The 20,987-nt window shown below is 37.2% G+C and overlaps 1 protein-coding gene across 7 annotated transcripts in view; it reads left to right on the top strand.

Moving 5' to 3' along the window:
• Window positions 1-20,987, top strand: part of LOC100741930 (zwei Ig domain protein zig-8) — a 237,661-nt gene that overhangs the window by 100,430 nt on the left and 116,244 nt on the right. For 3 of the 7 annotated variants that reach the window (XM_033318444.1, XM_033318443.1, XM_033318445.1), the window contains exon 1: window positions 12,185-12,398. The exons of 2 other annotated variants lie outside the window; for them this stretch is intronic. In XM_033318444.1, the coding sequence (XP_033174335.1) occupies window positions 12,380-12,398 (19 nt within the window). In that variant the 5' untranslated portion in view covers window positions 12,185-12,379. Of the gene's footprint in view, window positions 1-12,184; window positions 12,399-14,533; window positions 14,818-20,987 lie in introns of those variants that run through there. 2 more of the 7 variants (XM_033318447.1, XM_012394667.2) reach the window with 1 other exon arrangement.

Here is a 20,987-nt window from a genome sequence, read left to right as displayed (position 1 = left end):
CACAGGTATCCACTCAGATGCAAGTATCTGGAGATGCAGGGAAGATGTTATCGAAAATCCAAGTGTATGATGATGTCTGTGTACCTTGTACCTTGACGTAATGGAGCTCTTGTTGCCTAACCTTAATTAGTTTTCGTCTAGTTTCGTTTCGTCTCGTTTTGTTTCATTAGTTTTAAAGCACGGTCGCTTCGATGAACCAATTTTTGACGCGATATCACTGTCGACATTCGAATTTTATAATCTATGTTACGCAATAAAAAAAATTTAAGGTATATTCTATCGATATACGATATAATCAGTGTTATAAAAACGTCAAGTTCACAATGTCATGGTCTCGTGTGCGATTATAGACACTGATTTAATACCGCAGTGTTCTCTGATTTTTTCAATTTTAAAACATCGTAGATTTCGTTATCTTTCATAATACATACGCTCCGTTAAGTCTTATTCCTCTGTAGATATCACATTCTGTTTACAATTATCTTTTAACCACGTTTATGGACATTTTTTATCGTAATTTTCTCTTCTAGCAAATGTTCCTTTATCGAACGTCACAGTGGTTACAACGAATTGCAAACAGTTCGAGCCATAAACAGATTATGGATTGAAAACTTTTTATTTTTTATTTCATAGACTGAGGAGAACATCGTATTTGAATAAATTCTACGTCCTTTGAAAGCCACGATCGTTTATCGACTATCGAATTTCATCGATAGGAAGAAGCTGATCGATTTTTCAGTTCGTTTCTCCATTCGATATTTCCTCGTTCGGAGTTCCATAAAATCTATAAAGGGCCATTTACTCGAAAATGAAATCGTTTCGTCAGAGAAGTTTCGTATAATTGAGAAAGTTTGTATCGTAAAATTTTCAACATTTATCCAGTTAGATGTTCGGATGTTGGTTGCGTGAAACGAAAAGTCCAGAGAGACTTAGATATCACTACTGCAGAAAAAAACAGGGAAAATGCAATTACCAGATCGTATTCCCTTCTCGCGCAACTAGCACGGGCCAATCGCCGGTGCTTGATTTCGAGCCGCAAGAGGATCGTGGAATGTGCTGACGGCGACGTAATTAGGCGTAGTCGTAATCGTTAAGAGGGACGATGTCATCTGTAAGGGTCGAAATTGGAATTCCAGCCGCGAGCTTCTTCTCTGCTCGATTCGTGATGGTATTTCAATAAACCTTCGTTCGACGCCTCGATCGATTGCACGCGATCGACCATCGCGAAATTACCAACGTGCACTGTGCGGGAAGCTTGTTTCCTGTGTCATCTTTCGACTATCATCGCGTAGATTTACGAGTTTGTTGTTTTGAAAATAAGATCGATTTTTTAAGCAGCAATTGCAAAAGAAATCTATCTATATCGCGTTAGAACAGAAAACGCTTCTATCTAAACTTGTTAATCGTTGGTAATTGTTATATAGATTTGACTAAAATAAAACAAAGGTCGCATAACAATTTCCAAGAACAAAAAATAGACATCAAAGTTCTTTAAACTCTTCGTTCGTCCATAAGATACAACTTAACGATCCTGGAACGATTATACGCAGCAGGAGAGCAAGATTGGCGAGAAGAACGGGGACAACGTGTTTTTGCATTTGCTTGATAAATAGACCGAACGTAATATCTAAGCGAGATTTAGTCCGCGAAGTAGGACCGCTTCTTTCCAGCCACGTCGTCATAAAACAAAACTTCGCCGACGGTAATTAATTTTACAATCGATGTGAATGTCTCTCGCTGGTTAATCGAAGACGGAGAATCGTCGACCGCGCAAGTTTTTGCCGCCATAGCAATTTCTTCGTCACGCGCGACATCCCTCCGGCGATTGCCGTTACACCGCCAAACGATCCACCGCGCTCTATACTTTTCCGCGATATGCTAATTCCGGTGAAACAGAAGAGCAAGCAATTAAAGTTTCAGCGAGAAACGCGATCCCGTTACTTGGCGTCTTCCCTCGACGAGAATCGATCATCGGGACGAATTAATTCGTTCGCGCGGCTTTGTTTCACGGATTCGCCGCGTGTTTCGTTCTTGCTGCTCTGTTATGCGGTATACATACCATTCATGAGCATCTCAATTTGAAATCCTTCGAATTATCGAACTTCCATTGCGTTTGCCGGGACGACGTCTCTCGCGTGAACCTCGTTTTATAGTTTTTCGTGAGACGACGTAGAATCCATCTTGCAAATTCACACGTCATCGTTGCCATAGAAAATTCCCGTAGAAAGGAAAGGAAAGGAAAGAGAGAGAGAGAGAGAGAGACGAAGAATGAAAAGAAAGGTGGTGCAGGATCTTTCAAAAGTCTCGAACCTCCGCTCCTTCTTATATCGAACCTCTTCTCTCTATGCACCATAAAACATAGGTACGTGGTGGCTGCTCGTATGCATACAAGTAGCGACAAGGAGATCCACACAGTGCTCTTACCTGAAGCCGTTATCGGGCTATAAAACCAGCCACATCTGAACCGGCGTGGCAACTCTCTCGGATAGTCTGTTTGTGATCGAGCCTGCCTCCAGCAACGTTCGATATTGCCTGTACCCTGTCTTATGCAATAAACTTCTTAATACCCTATATGGGAACCTGTTACCCTCAGTTTCCAGCCATAGCTAGGAAAATTATCCTCTTTACGTTCGGGTGTTTTACGCGAAACTGTCGAACGCCGTTCACATATTAACCCTTGAATCCATGAGAATGGAGAAGGTGAGAAATAAGATCACATTTGACGATATTAAATTAATATAAGAAGAATCGGAGTAACTGTACCGAATTGCCTTCTCTATTCGCTCTATTACGAAGTACATAAATTGGGAAGTAGTAATAAAAGTAATAGACACTGGAGATTCTAAGCTTCGCAACGATATCGATCTAGCAAATTTTAATTAACCTAAAACTAGGACGAGCCATAATGCGTTAATCGTCTAACAGACGTTAAGTGGCAAAAGATTTAATGGACATCGACCCAGATAAATGACTATCCGGGAATGAAAGTGGTATCTTCAAAAAACTTCAAAAATCTAAATTACTTCGATATTTTCAATTTCTTTATGACGAACTTGCTTGGAACAACGTGCTTGGAATATAAGTCCGCCAATAAAATGAAAACACTTTACATTAATTCGCTTGTCAACAACATATACGTACGAACGTTAAAGATATATTTGAAAAGGATAGTTATGCTCAACATTCGTTACCTTTGTGGAAATTCCGTTTGCATGGAATATTATCAGTCTTTTTCACTCCGTAAGTTTTCTATTTCCATCAGTTTACAGAATATATTCTCCACTTTTAATACGCTTCTAGGAACTTCAAATTTTATAAACCTCAAATTTGGAAGAGCATAAAATTTGCTCAAAATAAGAGACGACGAAAAGAAAAGTTAATGAAAAACTCTCTAACCAATGAAAAGTGTCGCGTTCGTCGGTTCAACTTTTCTTCTATAGGCGACGATGAAATATAAATTTCATAGTTCGTTCGACGACCGAAATACGATTCTTTCGCAATAGCCACGTATTCGCGTATTAGATCCGATGCATCGTAGAACTATGGATATCGCAGGGAACTGGAAAATACAAAGTTTCCTCGCGGCCAGCCAGCTGCACGGTTGAAATGCCTCTAATCTTTGTGCTTTCGACGAGAATGGAATCGAATACGCAGATTTGGATATCATGGGTAACCACTTCAAACGACATGCCATTCGATGACAGAATCAATGCAATTTGTTCCCATAAGTTTGTAGAACCGCTAGTATCGCTGTGTGAGGATTTCAGGGAATTCGCACATTTTTTAATTCTATCGGAATTAAGGGATATTGTTCAGATACTTGCTGGATCTGTAAATGCAAAATCTTTTGTATCAAACGCAAAATGCCGAAATATTTTATATTTATTGAAATGAAATTTGAACTAAAAGTAACGGTTTAGTTTTGTACTCGTTGGAGCTGTCGATGACTTTTATATGTATATGGAATTAGTGAAATATCGATGAGAAGAGTACTAAACGAAACGTTGGAATTCTTTTTCATAACGACAATGGTGTGTAAAGTAGAATTTAACAATGCAAATTGATTCAAACAATCGCAAATAAAATCGCATGACCACGAATGAAAAGAAATAATTTATTTTACGAATCTTTCGCTTTTAATTTAATAAAACCATATTTCACGGAAAATTAACCTATAACAAATTAGTCGTTTACTTCTCACGAACGTTCCACACGAACGTTTTTACGTGATTATGACACAGAGCTTCCTAAATTCTTGTTTCTGCCTTCATGACGACAGATCGATCGTATATAATAGCGTAGTTTAATGTCTTAATAACGTTTTATCGTAACACCCCTTTCTTTCAGGATAAGCGATACCTAAGTAGTGACATTTATATCGAAATGATAGATTCGTCGAAACGATTCATTTTGATTTTTATAATTTGTGTCCTTCGATCCTCTGTTAAGCTCTTTTCCGCAAACGTTTATTCGGGCCAAAACCATTAGCTCCGCTGTGCGATTTATATCGCGCGCAATTTGCAGCAACGCGTTCGTATCAATGATAATACATAGCGTACTTAACACGATACCGAACACGCACATTTTTATACGGAGATTAAATATAATTCGTACGTGCAAGAAATTTATTTCGTTCGATTTACGTAATTGAGAAAATTCAGCTCGACTGGAACGAATCGCTGTTAAAATTCCTGCCACATGGCGATTCGTTGATTTTAATTTCCAATCCATAGAAAAACATTTTTATTTACACTTGCATTTGACAAATTTCAACTGGCAAATTTTGTGACATTTTGCACGATCGGAACGCCTTCGTTCTCTCGATATTTGTAAATGTTTCGCGCAGATTGCAAATGGCTGATTGAAACGCAAGTACTCGATCCCTTCTACTTCGTCCCTTGAAAAGGTATCAAAGTTGTAAAAACGGTCGAAGAAATTCCTCGATGCAACGTCGGTTAAGCGAAAAAGGGGAGAAATTACGATCGGGATACCGTGCTCAAACGTACCTACATGCACGTTACCGCGCGTTACGAAGCTCGACCAGCGTGCAACATTACGTTTTAACGACGCGCATAAACCGCCAGTTACCACTAGTTAATAAAAGGTAGACACTTTCGAAACCTCTCCAAAGTGAACGCGCGCGTTACTCCTTTTTCGGCCGCGCGTTCCGAATCAGCGTAACACGCCTAAAACTTACTTGCTTCTACCGGAATCTCGCCTATCTCTGAAACAACGCGAGATAAGCTCCGGAGTTTAAGGAGTTTCTCACACTCTGTTTACGGAACCCTGGTGTAGTTACATACGGTGGTGATAAACGGAAATTGTCGCGGTGCTATTAAGCCGGTATATCCAAATAATACAATAGATAAATACCGAGCAGAGGCAGAAACAAGTTGCCTTGAAAACAGGATTTAGTTTGATAATTATTTAAATATTTCCAACATTAAGACAAAATAACGACTTTCTACGTTTGAAGCCACTAACAAGTGCCACGTTTCGCCACATAAATCATAATTTCCGATAAACACTAAGCCTCGATTTCTCAAAGAGTTTCGTCTCCTCCTCGACTCCTCGATTCGTCATTTCGTGCATAAAATAAATAAAACATTAAAGTGGCGCGCGTGAAAATAGAGTTTTTTGAAGCATCGATCGCGATGTGACCGCTGGTAATATCGGCCACGGATGCGCGCATACTTGGACATAAATGGCGTACTCGGAGAGTAGAGGCAGTGCCTTTTGCGCCTGCTACGTTCATGGTCGATTCCTTCCTTTCCCTCGGCAACGATATCTTTCCTCCTTCCAACATTTTCGCTAACACTTTTTATCCTGCGTCACGATCAGTATCCACGCTCGAGCGCTTTTCGATCGAGTTTCATCACGATATCCAGAAAACGGCATCCGTAGCCGCGATTATGTTGCTCGTGAAGGCAGGTTCAATTTCGCGGTGTTGCTTCGCGTGACCATGACAGGTTGTAGGAACATTCGTAAGAAAGACGAAACATGTTCTGGTCCGAGGCAAATACCTGGACTTGTATGTTGCGGTGCGGTAACGTCCGACTGACCGAACGCAGACTATACTACTGTGCGGAGCAAGATAACGCAAGGTCAAGAGTTACTCTTGTTCGCTCTGTGCAACTACTACCTTGATACTCTCAACAGTTTTTTAGAGACACACGCTGATTACATTGTCATGGTTTTCATCATACGATAGCGGTTAACGTTCTGCGTGTAAAGCGTAATGTGTTTTAGTTATTATTGGCCTCCGTCTCGCAACTTTAATACCGGTATTTTCCAACGGTACTCGGTGAATAGTTACGGGATGGACATCCTTATAAAAATCTTGGTTAATTGTTGCGACCTCCGAAGAAGAGACAGTGGGATCATTTTTCGCAATATTAATGATTTTACTCTTTCGTCGCTCGTTCAACATTTCTGGGTGATCCGATCGCCGAGCATTTACTACAGTTTCTGTGTTAGAAAATCGTTCGATTACGCTTCTAATGGCGAAGCGACTTCTTTCCATTAAATTCCCAACAATGGAACACGAATATCTTTCTTTAAGCAAATATACTATTATTTTTCGTTCTACAACAGGCGCTTCTTGGATCCTACGACTCGTTTTATACTCGTTGATACTTTCTTTTAGAAATAAGAGACCGAATAAGAAACAAATTAATGTCGTTATATGTAAACGAATAATCGAATATTGAGTTCTCTGTTCGATTTATTTGCAGCTATGCTCTAATTAAAATCATACTAGCTGTGCCGATACTTTTGTTCGTCACCGTATATTGCATGTACCGCATAAAACGTCTTGAAATTTCATTTACACTGTAACTGCCATGATTAAATTGGCCCAATTTGAAGCCAATAACTTTTGTATTATGCGTGTACATTTTTAGATCTATCTCAAACTTTACTGATAATAATCGTAATCATAATCTGGTTTTATTAGAGTGTCAATGAAATTTCAAATTATTATTATTAAAAACGTATATTTAAACGTATTATAACACATATTATACGTTTATAAAATGTTATAAAATCTTGTGAATCGGTGTATTTATTTCAACGTGTTGTTAACGAAGATTTGTGTTTAAGATAAGATCAGAAATACGTTTTGCAGTCTATTACGTAAAAAATATTGAAACAAAGTTTCACCGATTTAATATATGTATGTTGTACGAACCATCAACTGCTCGTCACGTTGATTTGGCTCGAGAATCTCTGAAGTTCAGGAGCGACCAAGTTTAAAATATTTAATCCAGACGGATACTTCTTTCTGCTTACGGCTAGCACAATAGGAAAAGTTTCTTCTTCTTCTCGAGATGTTTTCAAGAGAGGAGCTGAAAAAGAGGGATGAAAGCTTAAGAAAGGCGATGCATACTCCTTGTGAATATTCTTTTGAATTTTACATAACCTTTAGAAAGTTACTAGTTGAGTCCTTAATCTAAGAACTGAATTTCTATTTGAAACTTTCAAATTCAAAGTCTAATTTGTCCGTGGTAAGTAGCAAAATAACGTTTTATGAATTTATAATACACTAATTTGTTTTGCAAACGATTCTAGGAGTGCCTAAGCTTGATATTGTAAATTGAACAAATATTTACTTCTACAAGGAAAACTTTCATCAAAGATACTTCCAGAGACATAAAAGGCTATACTACTGAAAAGTTCCATGGATAAATATTTGGCCATAACCATTATGGCCACTGCAGAAATAGTACTAACGTAAAATGCTCCGAGAAACTCCTTGTACTTTAGTATTGCCCTTTCTCCTTCGTTCGACGTTTCAGAACGAAATATGAAAAGATTTTTCAGACATTTCACTTGACAACGTAACAAATTCGTAATTATACGTTGTGCATAAAAATCAATATTAGTCGCTATAAAATTTCACGACAGCAATGATAATATTTTACAAAAAGATAGGTAACTGATTAAAATTAAAATTTCATACATTTCGATGCCGATAGATTTTAATCTTACAGCATTGTTCAGCCGAATTCCGCACAAAAGACGCGGGCTGATGAAAATTTTCGAGTCAACGATTCTCTCGTCAAATCTCTCTCAACTTCTTCTATGTTCCTCGTTTTTATTGTATCTCCACGTTATTTATGCTTTCGATAAAAAGAAACGATGATCAAAATATCAAGAAAAACATTCGGTGACTTTTATTCTAACGATATCCCGGCTCCCGATACGTTAAAGTGCAAGTTCCTTTGCATTTACGTAGCATGTGCTCTTCCATCTTTTATTAACCAGTTCGGGTAATACGCATGATTTTACGTTACCGAAATCAACGTGCTTTTTAAATGAAGAAAGGATTCAACGAGGAGGCATAAAATTTAAAAGGGAATTAAACGAAGCGACGTGAAATCGGCGTTTCTCATTTCACCGCAAATTGCATCTTAACTTCCTCTTAAATGCTAACTGGAAACGATGGAACTGGACTTAGAGCGTTAGTACTACTATTACCCGTCGCTATGAATCAACCGAATAAATGTGTTTAATGGAAGTACTATTTTACAGCATATAAAAAGTATTTGGTAAAATAAAACCGAGCAATTACCTTTTAACCCTTTAGGTAAGTATAAAACAATCATTGCCACTTCTTCGTATAGGCTATAAAATTGTTTTCAAAAATTTATCTAGGAAAGCTTTGTCTAGGAACAATAAATTTATCTGGGAACGCTAAATGCGTTATTCCTACACACTTATTTCAATCTCATGTAATGCAGTAAGTAATATAATATAATTTTTTATTTCAGAGGAAATGAGTTATTAATAATAAAGTTGTATTAAATTGGTCGCATGTGCTTGCAAACATCGCATTGACAAATAATAAATTTGTATTAATTTTTTGCAAACAACAAGCTTCTGTTAAATTGATTCGTAGAAATAATAAATTTCTATTAAATTGATTTATACAAATAATACATTTCTATTAAATTGATTTATACAAATAATAAATTCCTATTAAATTAATTCGTACGAATAACAAATTTGTATTAAATTGTGCGCGTATGCTTGCGAATATTCTCACGTTCGTAACTCGACGACACACATCACGCGATGAAACACGAAGATCGGCAAAGCTTGACACGACAAACGAAAACATTTCATACGCGAGCCGGTCCAATTGAAATCAGAAAGCAAGAGAAGCGAGGCGAATACCGTCAAAAAGAGAGTGAACAGTTTGCTCTCGCAATGTAAGACAGCGGGCTGTCGAGTGTGTCAGAGGCTGTTGAAGGGTGACAGATGGCTGTAAAAGAGACAGAGCGGAGTCGGTGAAAATTAGTACCAGCATTAATAAAGCTGAAAGCTCCTTTAGAATAACCCTCCGCGATAGGGGGGAACTTCGAGATCGTGTAAGCTATTACTCTCTTTTGTGCACGACCGTGTTTCGTACTTTGCTTCTTCCGCCTCGATGAGAACAAACTTATTGTGCCCAACTGAATGAAAAATGAAGAAATCTGTGTTGTACTGATCGATAGAGATCGGTACGTTGGTATTTAAGTGAGATTACCGAGAGACACAGAGAGAGAAAGTCTTTAGAAGGTGATTTAACGGAAACGTAAGAATGGAATAATTTATGTTGATGGATATTTAGAAATTATTAATTGTTGTAGAATCTCTCTAGAATATACTATATATACTGTACGATAGAGTTCAACTTTGTCATAGTTTTTGTCTCCTTAACAGATTCAGAACAGATATTAAACTATCGGACAGTAACGTTTTCAAGCCTTATCGTTTAAACAGAAAAGAACTCAAACGCTAAATATTCCAGTTAAAAACACCAGATTTACTCTATCAATACGGCAAGTTTCAAATTTTTCCCATATTTCTGCGAATCTTTCACTTGCGAGGAGTCTTTAAATCTCTCAAGCTACTTGGCCTGCAAGAGTTCAAACACCGAGAAAGATAAGTCCCTCTCGAAGTTCTTTCGTTGCGTTCCCCCACTTAGTTGGCCCTTTAAACCCCTGCAACGCTTACATTCATTCCTTGTAGCCTATCCTTCGAGGCAAGCTTCTGTTCGGTTTTCCCTTCTTTTCCTCCAGCTTTTCACAGCCTCTACTTTGCGCCCTTGTATCAAGGTGAAAATTCTTAATCTTGAAATACATCACGAAACAGCAACTGCAGCGAAGATGCGCATTCGCATGTTTACGCGTTGGAAAATCGAGCAGCAGGAACATCTTTCTAGCTTTGTTTCGTTTCGCGAGACGGGAAACGGGCGAAAAAGAAATAAAAGTGTCGCTCGTAGCACAAGAAAGAATTCGTAGGAGGATTTCGTTCTTGGCTCGTCACACGATTGGTTCGAAGGAAGAATAGGAGACGCGTCGAACGGGGAGAATAAAATCACTTTAGAACGAGTCATTTGTGTCTTTGGATTTATGTGCTTCCTTTGAATGCTGCGGCCGACTCGCGAGACCTTTGTAACTCCAAGCGGGAAGAAGTGTTCGACTCAGCCGGCTCTACTTTCTCTTTTCACTGTTCTCTATTTTCTTTCCCAAGTTGCTCCACACTAGAATTTTTCTCTTCGCCTTTTCTCGTTCCCGTGGAAAAACTAATCGTGAAATGGGATTATCTGTTCTATGATTATACGAGGATTTTAATTGATTTTTATAAATAAAGATACTGCATCGAATGCAAGATTTATAGGATACGTCCTATAGAATTTGGAAATTTCTCAAAAAATGTGTAGAGTGCAAAGAGTTGAAATATTAATACATCAAACTATATATCATCTACTTTCTTTTCATTTTAAAAAGATCGCTACTCGTTCAAAACGTCTGCAAGTTTTACATTTGCAATCAAGACAATTCGTTTCACGAGTCGTCTCATCTCTTGACACTTTGCTTAATCTCGACTTCTATCCTATCATTATTCTGTTTTATCTAGGATTATCGCCTTCCATCTTCCTCTACCTGTACTTCGTCAAGCTTTATTCTTTGTTATCGCGTACTATTCTTTTACTTCTATTCATACTACTCACACTATCCAGTTTAAATTTCTAATTGTTTGCACTTCATCGTGGTAAATTCATCGTGCACAAAACTTCATCATGATCTGCTACGTAGCGCAGCTTTTCACATTCTATACTTCCTATGACTAATATTAAGTTCAGGCATAAACTCGAACACAATGTCGAGGATGCTCGATGGTCTCGCCTTAACGCCAGTTTCACCGAGACCGCTCAACTAGAATAATCCACGTAATTGAAGATTCAACGAAGGAAGTCAGAGGTTAGGAATGGATCGTGTTGTTCGGTAAGTTTATCGCATCCCTGTGGGTTCGATACGCAGACCAATATCCTATTTACAAGCTTAAATTAGTTGCACCGACGAACGGGGTTAACTATCAAATTGAAACAGGTGCGCGTACCGCGCGAGTTTATCCGAATCAAATTCCGATCGTGACAACAAGTGTAATTGGTCCATTTGCAGGGAAAATCTGATAAATGCGGCGTTGCCCGGCGAGTGTTGGATGACACTAATGCCACGATTGCTGCAAAATCCTTAGGAACTCGGCACGGCAAAAAATTCGTCATGTTTCGGTCAAGAATTTATTATATTAACGTCGCACAATAGGACTTTCATTTTCCTAATTGACCGCTAACGTGCACGCTATATAGTATTCAATCTTGAAGTTGAAAAGGAAAATATCGTGCATACAGAAATACGTACACAAATAGAAAAAATGTATGCCTTTTTCACCTATAATTTTCATCCAGCAAAATATTTCTACCTTCATCTGTCTTCTTCTTCCGATTTCTTTTTCTAATACGATCCTTACAATTGTATTATTTTTATGATACATGATAATAGCGTATTAGGTATATATTGTGCAATGTAATTTTAAAAATTGTCGAAAGATCGTATGTATAAATTTAGATTAAGAACGTAAATAAAGTAAAGATATTTCTATAGTAATTTTTTAAATATGTGGTAATATCTTAGAATACTAAAAGTTGGTCGAAGTAATTGGTACGAATAAACATGTTCGTGAATGATATATTCCGAAGTAGAAGCTTGTCATAAAATGTATAAATATTTATCACGACTTGGCTCGGCTCTCCACCACGGCTTGAACGAGCAGGGGTTCAACGCGATACAAAAACGGGGGCTATAAACAAAGACGCTATGAAACGTCAAGGAAAGGTCGTTACATTCTCAGTCACTGCCGCGGTATCGCGCGCTCAACATTAGTTTTACGATACGGCTCGTGTCTTACGTATTATCGCGACGTTTCTCGTGTTATAAGATGTCTCTCGTTGCTTAATTACGTGTTGTATTAAATGTCGCGAAATTCGTGAATCTTGAAAAAGAAATATCATTTCTCGTTGTTCTACTAGTGCATTCTCATCTTCCATGCCATGGAGATTCATCATGATGGTAACATGATAAAATATAATTATTAATATCCTTACGTACATAAGTATCTATGCACAATGTACTTTGTTTATCGGTGTTTTAAATATCATTGTTAAATGATTAAGTAATTAATAATTTTCTATTTGAAAGTTCCCTATTTGAATGAAAATATTTTTACTTTTGTTAGTTATGTCACTCTTTTAGCAAACCAACGATATACGATATAAATCACACTCTTCTATTTTTCGTGTCAATAATTGCGCGTTTAATGATACAATCGAATTATTTGAACATTATTATAGATAATTAAAGAACAATCGAAATTATAAGCGAATCGAAGTTGCTAAAACTCCTCTAACGATAGAGAAAACAGATTGCGAGTTGGTGAAATTGCACTACGACTTCGAAATACTGAATTTTTGCAATTCGCAAAATTCATAGTTACGTAACTGCTGTAAAGTGATATGTTTTAAATGTAATATACGGTATATACGATGTAGCTTGTAGCAAAGCTGTACTATACAACGATGAGAACAATTTTTAGAAAGCTTAAATGGGCGGGCGAGGCTTTCACGAATGTAATAACCGTAGAAGAAAATTAAAATAGATAGATACAACGGATACAAAAGTCTTGACTCAAACAAGTTATTTTACTAAACTGACTGCTAAAAAACTGCGAAAATGTAATAAATAATTTATCAGTATTCAAAGCGCGTATCGTATCGATCGTTTTGATTTATTTCGATAAATAAATAAATCAGTTTCTATATGGTAAATAACAGGCTACTTCAACCATGTGATTTCTGTAATCAATAACAATCAACTTTGCTTCGAAACATACTTTGCCTGTGAATACTGAATACAGAAAAACCGTATTTCACTCTCGTCCGTTGTATGGCCTGTAAAATATACAATATCGATGTAGAACATCGATAACTCCATTGCCAATTACCTGCCTTAATTTTAAAAATCGTCAATTTATTCTTTTCGTAACAAGCAAGTAGGAACTAATTAACTGGCAGACAATGTAAAAAGGGAAACCTGTCATTTTCCACGAACATTGAAGTAAACCGATACGTAGCTTCGATAGCGATGCAACATTATCGGCGAAAAGGATCGGCCGAAGACAGGAAACAGAAAATAGGTCGATTGGCGTAGCGGTTCGATGGAATCCCTGCGGATCGAGGCGACCAGCCAATATTGTATTTACATGGCCGAATTAGTTGAGCCGGAATGAAATTTTGTTCCTGTTTCCGAATCTCTCGCGATACGCGCAACTTCCATACAAGTAACGATACGGCTGTTTAATTCCGTAAATAAAATCTTTGCGGAAAGTTCGACGAAACCGAGTTAAAAGTACCACCGCCGTGTCGCTCCGTGTGTTATAGATGGTTTTAATCTAAGATCAGGTCCCTTTTTTAAGTATTACACTTTCGATACACTCGAACACTGCACTCCCAATGCGCCATTTTGATTTTGCAAAATTTTTTAAATTTAATTTCTCTTATCATGCAAGTTATGTACCCATTTCTTACATAGTTCAAGTCAATCACATGCATTTTGAAAAGTAAGCGAAATATGCTAGAGTATCTGTACTTCTTTAGTAATTATTAAACTATGGATATCCACGCAAACTGATACTTTTATGGAAACGATTAGAAAAAGGAATCTAAGCGGAGATTCTATCCATCAAATATTATCACGAATATATATACGATATTATCACTTAATTTTTTCGTACTTCACCGATAATTAACATAAAAATCCGCAACCTAGTCGTCGTATCTTTATGTATCACGTATGATTATGAATTATATTTCAACGATTAATTACTTACTTAATTATGCTGATCGTTCCAGCACGTCCACTTATCACCATACACAACGTTACGAATATGTTTGCAATCGTTTTCGTTATTAGACCGATATTCTAGAGTTCGATAAAGATCGATTGTTTCTTTCGATCGATTCTGCCAATCGGACTTCGACATTCTGCATCATGATCGTGTTAAGTTGGCAATCCAAGCTTGAGACACATGTACATATATTAGGTTGGCTACACTTGTTAGTTAGCCGGTAACCTTATTAGAATGATATGATAAATGACGCGTCTCAAGCATGTTTCGTAGCAGTATTATAGTTTTGGAAAGTAAGATTTTTATTTGCTAGGTAAAGGAAATTGAAACTCGCAGATTAAAATCGTGTTGTTTTCTTTGTAACTGTTCGATTCTTTATGTTGGTTTAAAAGCGACTGAACGTGCTGATTTCACAACGGATTCAACGAAATGAGCCGCGTCGGTAGAATAATCGTAGTGATATGTGCGCGAATATTACGTTTGCTTTCGTTGGAATGTCGGAAATTCTATTACGCGGGATATTATAATTTAGTTGCCGGTAGCTTGTGATAAACAAAGTGCTGATTGCGCTACAGAATATCTTCGGTATGTAACTCAAAGATATTTAACGCGGAATAGAAAATAATAAAATAGTATTCTAATTCCCATAATTCAAATTTTCTAATTTTTTTATCAAGTGGAAATTTAATACGTATTATCGTATAGCTTCACTTAATAATATCCAAGTTATTTTCGAACAGTTCTGCCACGTCATAAACAACTCCTATAGTATTTAAGATCATCAAGTTATTATCCTGTATTAAAGCCATCAGGCTGTAACATATTGGATAAGCATTGATCATTAGAGATAATGAGTTTGCATAATTATTAACGAGTTTAATGGTGAATGAATGCGTGGTCGATGGTTCGCAAATGTTCGTCTATCCATAAAGATCAATATTTGTTAAAACACGGCAAACATAATAAACAATGTTTGTTCATCGCTTTGTATGTTAAACCGATCATTATTAACGAACAAAACAGGCACTATAGACACGGTTAACACAATATCGATGTAGGAAGAATATGATTTATCGAAGTAATCGAAGCATCGGAACTGTTGGAAAATTATGGAGTTTAAATATGATTTAAAGAATCGTCGTTTCGATAGAAATCTATAGCACGGTTACTCGTTAAATCATGAACTTGACAGAAATGGCGGACGTGTATCGGCAATTGTTGCGATAAGGCTTTCCCTTCGCCCGCGCACTGCTTCAAAACGAATTAAAAATACCCCACTAGATATACGATAATTGTGGCGATGTTTAATATTGGTATATTTCCGCATCAAACGAACGGGTTCTCGCGTGCTTGATTCTCGTCCAGCCACTGTCATGATCGATCGATAATTTGCCGCGTTTGTCAGCGTTTTCGATGCGCGGTGCACGAGCTGGATGAAGCTGACCCCGTCGCCCCACTTGCGAATTTTTACAAAAACCAAACTGCGTTCGGCCGTCCACGATTTGACCACATTTGTCCGATTAAAGTTTTCGTTTCCCCACCATCCGAAAAAAAGTTACCACCAAATGAAAATTTAAAAAGCTCTGGTACCTTCCTTCTTCGAAGAGTGGATAAACGAAAATTTTGATCGGACAAATGTGGTCAAATGGTGGACAACCGAATGCAAGTTGGTTTTAATAAAAGTTCGCATTTGAGGGTACCAACTTCGCGCAGCTCGGTGCTCGACAATTTTTAATCGACGCGCGACCGGTTCGTCACCGTGGAAAATTGAAACACGCCCGTCGGTCAATATCACAGGCACGTTCAAATAATTTAATTACACGCAAGACGCGTGGAAAATGCTGACAAAGGGAACTCTAGGAATCCCGGAAATATCATCCTACTCTTCGATTTACTTTGAAATTCCATTGAAATTCTTCTCTCCATAGAACTAGATAATTCTATCACAAGAATCATAACGAAACAACGTATCAAGATTGGTAGAACTTTGTAACAGCTTTCGTACATTTCTGCAGAAAAATAGATCTCAATTAATTGTAAGTGCAAAACAAGATAATATTTTATTAGTTTAGAGAAGTAGAGTTTTTAAAAGCATAGAAACACTTTGATACGCGTGGATTTAATGCAATCGTTTCGCTGGCACTAATTTTTAGGTGGAAATGGGAAAATCAATTCCATTAGCGGTCAAGGCAACGAAATGACGAAGCCTAGAACGTAATACTACTTGCGATTGTAACTTAAGCCTGCAATCACGGGGATCTTCCTTGCATTTTCCGTGGGCTTAGTAGCCATGGTGGTATCTCTGAATGAGATGATCGATCGAAACCAGCGTGATATATAATAATAGCGTGGTCGACCATTGAGATAACAAGATCCATACTTTTAAATTCACCCTGGAAAACTTAAATCCATAGAGTTTGAATAGCGCGAAGCTTTGTAAGAATTTTGTGGAAACGAATGTAACGAATTTGATCAAGTGGATTTTTCATTGGACTAGATTTCAGAAATATATTTCAAAATTCAGTTTGACGTATATTCGATATTTAAACGATCTCAGCTCGTCCGTAATCTAAGCTTTAAACGAACTCAACTTTAACGTGAAAGATTACTCGGGCTCTATGCTATTTCGTGCCGGTGAATCGATATAAATATGAGTATGGGGACTTTGGCGAAGAGCGATCGTGTCAAAACGTAGGAAACGCGGAGAATTTCTCGGGGAACGTGAGACAAATATTCGAGATCTGCCATTTTTAACTATCGACGTGGGTCGATTTTAAATAGCACGGGTAAAGAAGGAGATCAATGAGAAGGCTGTTTTAAGGAATGGTCGACCATAATTTAGAGCGTTGACGAAGATATCAAGAGGAAATAGGATGAGAGGTTAATTGCTTTTTTCCAAGCGGTTCGCTCGTTGAGAAAGATAAAAATTCGCTACTTATCTTTTATACCGGTGTTCTTTTCCCGGAGCAGGAAATAATTTTGTGGTTGGTAAGCTTGAGGAATGATATCGCTGTAGGTTACTAATAACCGGGATTGAGTAAATGTTTATTTTGTGCTGTTGCAGCAAACTCGATGTAGTTCAAACATTGAATTTATTTCTGTATGCCAAGATAAATTCAATAGACGAATCTTTTGTTTAATCTGAGAAATCTCGAACGATAGTACAGTGTAGTTTAAATATTCGAAACCTAAATTTTTTCCTCTCCTGTAATATACGACTCTGGATGTGAAAGAATCATATGCATACCTAATTTTCATATTTTCTTATTATAAACACAGGTACCTAATTTTTCTTATATAAGAAATATTTTGCTCGCTCCTAAGACGATCAAATTTTGTTGTCCTTTATACCTTTTGTACCCTTTTAGTTCTGTCTTAATTCCGTGGTCATAACTTACTCTCGGCAATCGATATTATTGCCACGGAAGCCAGAGAGCTGACGAAATTTTATTTTGCTCCGTGAGATTATCGTGAGAGCCATGGTTAACAATCTATATCCTGTGTTAGATATTCACGAAAGTCTCAGCTACTACTGACCTCGACTGGCCAATTGCATTTAGCTTGAGCGCTCTATCACAGAGAGATGGCAGAACTTGTTCTTAATGAAGACATTAAGACACGCGGTTTGATACTAGCTTTATACATAGAATTCTTTCTAGTTGAATAAGATTCAGCCGTAGTCGTGAATCGAGTTCTCTATATTGTAACAAATATTGCGAAAAGGATCATGGAAGCATAATATATTTATCGGTCATTTATCACAGGTTACGATATAATTTATCTCAAAAAAAACAATATCGGGGAAAAAGAAATACAAATATTATTTCTGCATTTTTTTGTGCAAACGAAGAACATTCATTGAATTACACTTTGGTTTAAAAATTAGTCGTTTAAATTTTGATTATCGTATTTATTCGGTCCTGATTGCTTTTATTTATGGCATATATTTTTTTTATTAGTTTTTTTTCAATTTATCCAAGTTTCATTAAGTTCGACATAAATTACGATCTTATTACGACAGATATAACTAAAAAATGAATGAGTAGCGAATAGAGGCAGTTACGCGTAAAGAGACCTTCCTTCCTCAAGTTATAATCGTTTTCCTTTACTGCAGGGAGCTATAGTTAATCGAATGAATGTAAGTGAACGAGAAAAGAGAATGATAAATGAAGCCGTAGTTGTACCTAAACGAGCATCCGTTTATATCCTAACATGAATTGCAACGTGCACGGGTGGCTAAATATAAAAATTATACTTTAACGGATCCAATCACTCTATCTCAATAATTAATTCAGCAATATTACCACGAAGAATTATTAATCTGTTTTCTTTCGGCGCAACACTTTACGATATATTTATTGAAACATTTTATGTTTCAATACCCTAAACTATCAAGAATTTGAAACATAACTGCAATTTCTAGAATTCTCTATTTTTGAAACAGATTGTGTTGAAATTCACAGTTGGAAGGAAAAATAAGTGATAGATCAGCCAGTGGAAATGGATATCAATGAAATTTCTTCAAATACGGTTTATTTCAACAAAAATGTAGATGTTAATTTCAATTATTTAAGAAATAAACTACGCACTATACGGATATATAATGCCGATTTATTTTTCTCCGCGACTTTAGATACTTTTGCTATTTGCAACTTGCAATTGATTTTCTCGTTTCGCAAAGTTCAGATAAAAGCAAACAAAGCTTTTCGTGACTTTCTGTTTCCTTCCATCTAAGCTCCGAACTGCGAGCATCCTTGACGTGAAACGCCGCAACAACAATCTCTGCACTGTGCATGGATTCGAAGAAACGCGACAGAAATTCTGGCAGGCACATTTACGAAACTACAAGCGAACGAAACCGCGTGTTTGGAGTTGCTCTGATGTCTCGTACACGTACATTGCGATTCGTGGTTTTTCCCTCTCTTCTCGTATTCTCGCTCACCGGAATCGCAGAAACCATTGCGTTATTTATGCGCGTTCGTTTAAAACCGCTGTTTTCGGTAGCTAAGGCTGTTTATCATTTAAATGGGAAATACGAGATATGGAAATAACGAGGAAGAAGTGCGTAATTGTGGAAAAACGAGGATTAGGGAGAGCGTAATCGTAAAGAGCAGTTCAACGGAGCGACAAAATTTTGGGACGAAAGTTTAGTCTTTTCTTACTCAGTTTTTATGAAATATAGAAGTTTTTAAAATAATTTCAGAGTTGTAATTAAAAATGAAAACGTTAAAGCAGATTTAAAACGATGTTCTACAGAGGAACAAATTTTTATAAGATAATTGTACATTTTATTACCGGTGTCCGGAAACATGGAACGACGCTAAATTGAATTTCTTTGTATTTCGACTATTTTTCGGAACAAACCCTTTATAATAAAAGGGTAGTGTTAATTTCAAGAACGTAGTTTTAATCTACAGAGCAAAGCAAGATCGTTGAAGCAATTAAAAAATTAGGAAACAGAATAGAACGATTATCCGTTTCAACGTTCTACTTCTACGAAAATCTACTTCTATCATCTGTGATAATTGAAATTTCAAGATTCACACGATAACGATCAAGTGCTTTAAAAATTTACAAGTCATTCGCGATCCAACACAATCCAACCGTCGAACAATAATTTCATTTCTTTACGCTAGTCTCCCGAATACACTTGGGTTTATCTCCTAAAGAGCAACCTGGCAAACTAAAACGCGAACAACTACGAATTGGAGGAAATACTTTTCCTCCGGTTCTTTAGATGGTATTGCTCGAGAGACGTTTCCCGGCAATGGTCGTAAGCGTGCAAAATCTAGCGTGGATCGAAGTTGCGTGCACGGACAATGAGAAACGACTACTCGCCGTACGGTAGAAAATTCGTTGAGCAAAGTGGCGAGCCCGTTTCGATCTCTTTTCTCTGGCCTCGTCTCGCAATCCGGCGAGAGGCAGCTCTTCGAACGAGGGCAAAGTAAAGCTCGAAAGTGTATTTGCTAAACGACTTTGAAAGAATCGAACGATTCCTTCTCGTCTTCTCATCACCGTCTTCTTTTATCTCTGGTTTCCCTGTATCTCGGTTTTTAACCGGTCGCGCGGTATTTTCTATCACGTCGATTTTCGAAGATTCGCCCTCCGATAATTTACATCATCCCCCGTCGCGCTTTGTAGTACTTTGCGATTTTATACGCGTCTTTATGCATGCGATGCAAATGTTTCTATATGTTCTTGCTTTCTAGAAAATAAATATCGAATCTATATGCACAAAGAGTTAAAATGCATGGGGTGCAAATAGAAGGTACAAAATTATTGCACGGTGGTTGCAAAAATACAGATAATTTTTTGTATCGCATTTATTACATTTACATTCGTTTGATTAAATTGAAAATCGTTCGATTAAGGTGAAAACAACGAATTTTATTAAACGAATTTGCGGCTACTAGAATGCTACGAGAACGCTATTGGTACTTGTTAATCCGTTCGAAGTTCATTGCTCGGTATCGTTTCATTTATTTTTCTTGATAACAAAATCCACTTGAACGTTTCGCGTATAGTAGGTTGTTATTTTTGATCCGTTAGAAAATACGTATAAAATATGTGAGAATTCTCGTACCCGTATGCATGGCAAATACGATGTATTATTCGAACTATAATTCAAAGAAAGAATAACTCGATCGTGCATATATGTATGTATCCCGTCGAAAGCTTCATCGTTTCCGTGGTCCGTCGATATACGACTGCTAGCTTTAAATACAATATCTTTTACGACTTAACGTTGCGAGAAA

This window comes from Bombus impatiens, unplaced genomic scaffold (genome assembly GCF_000188095.3).
Source record: "Bombus impatiens unplaced genomic scaffold, BIMP_2.2 scf_0096, whole genome shotgun sequence".
In the NCBI taxonomy this organism is placed as follows: domain Eukaryota; kingdom Metazoa; phylum Arthropoda; class Insecta; order Hymenoptera; family Apidae; genus Bombus; species Bombus impatiens.
Note: the sequence above shows the minus strand (reverse complement) of the source record. Positions and strands in the feature narration are given on the sequence as shown.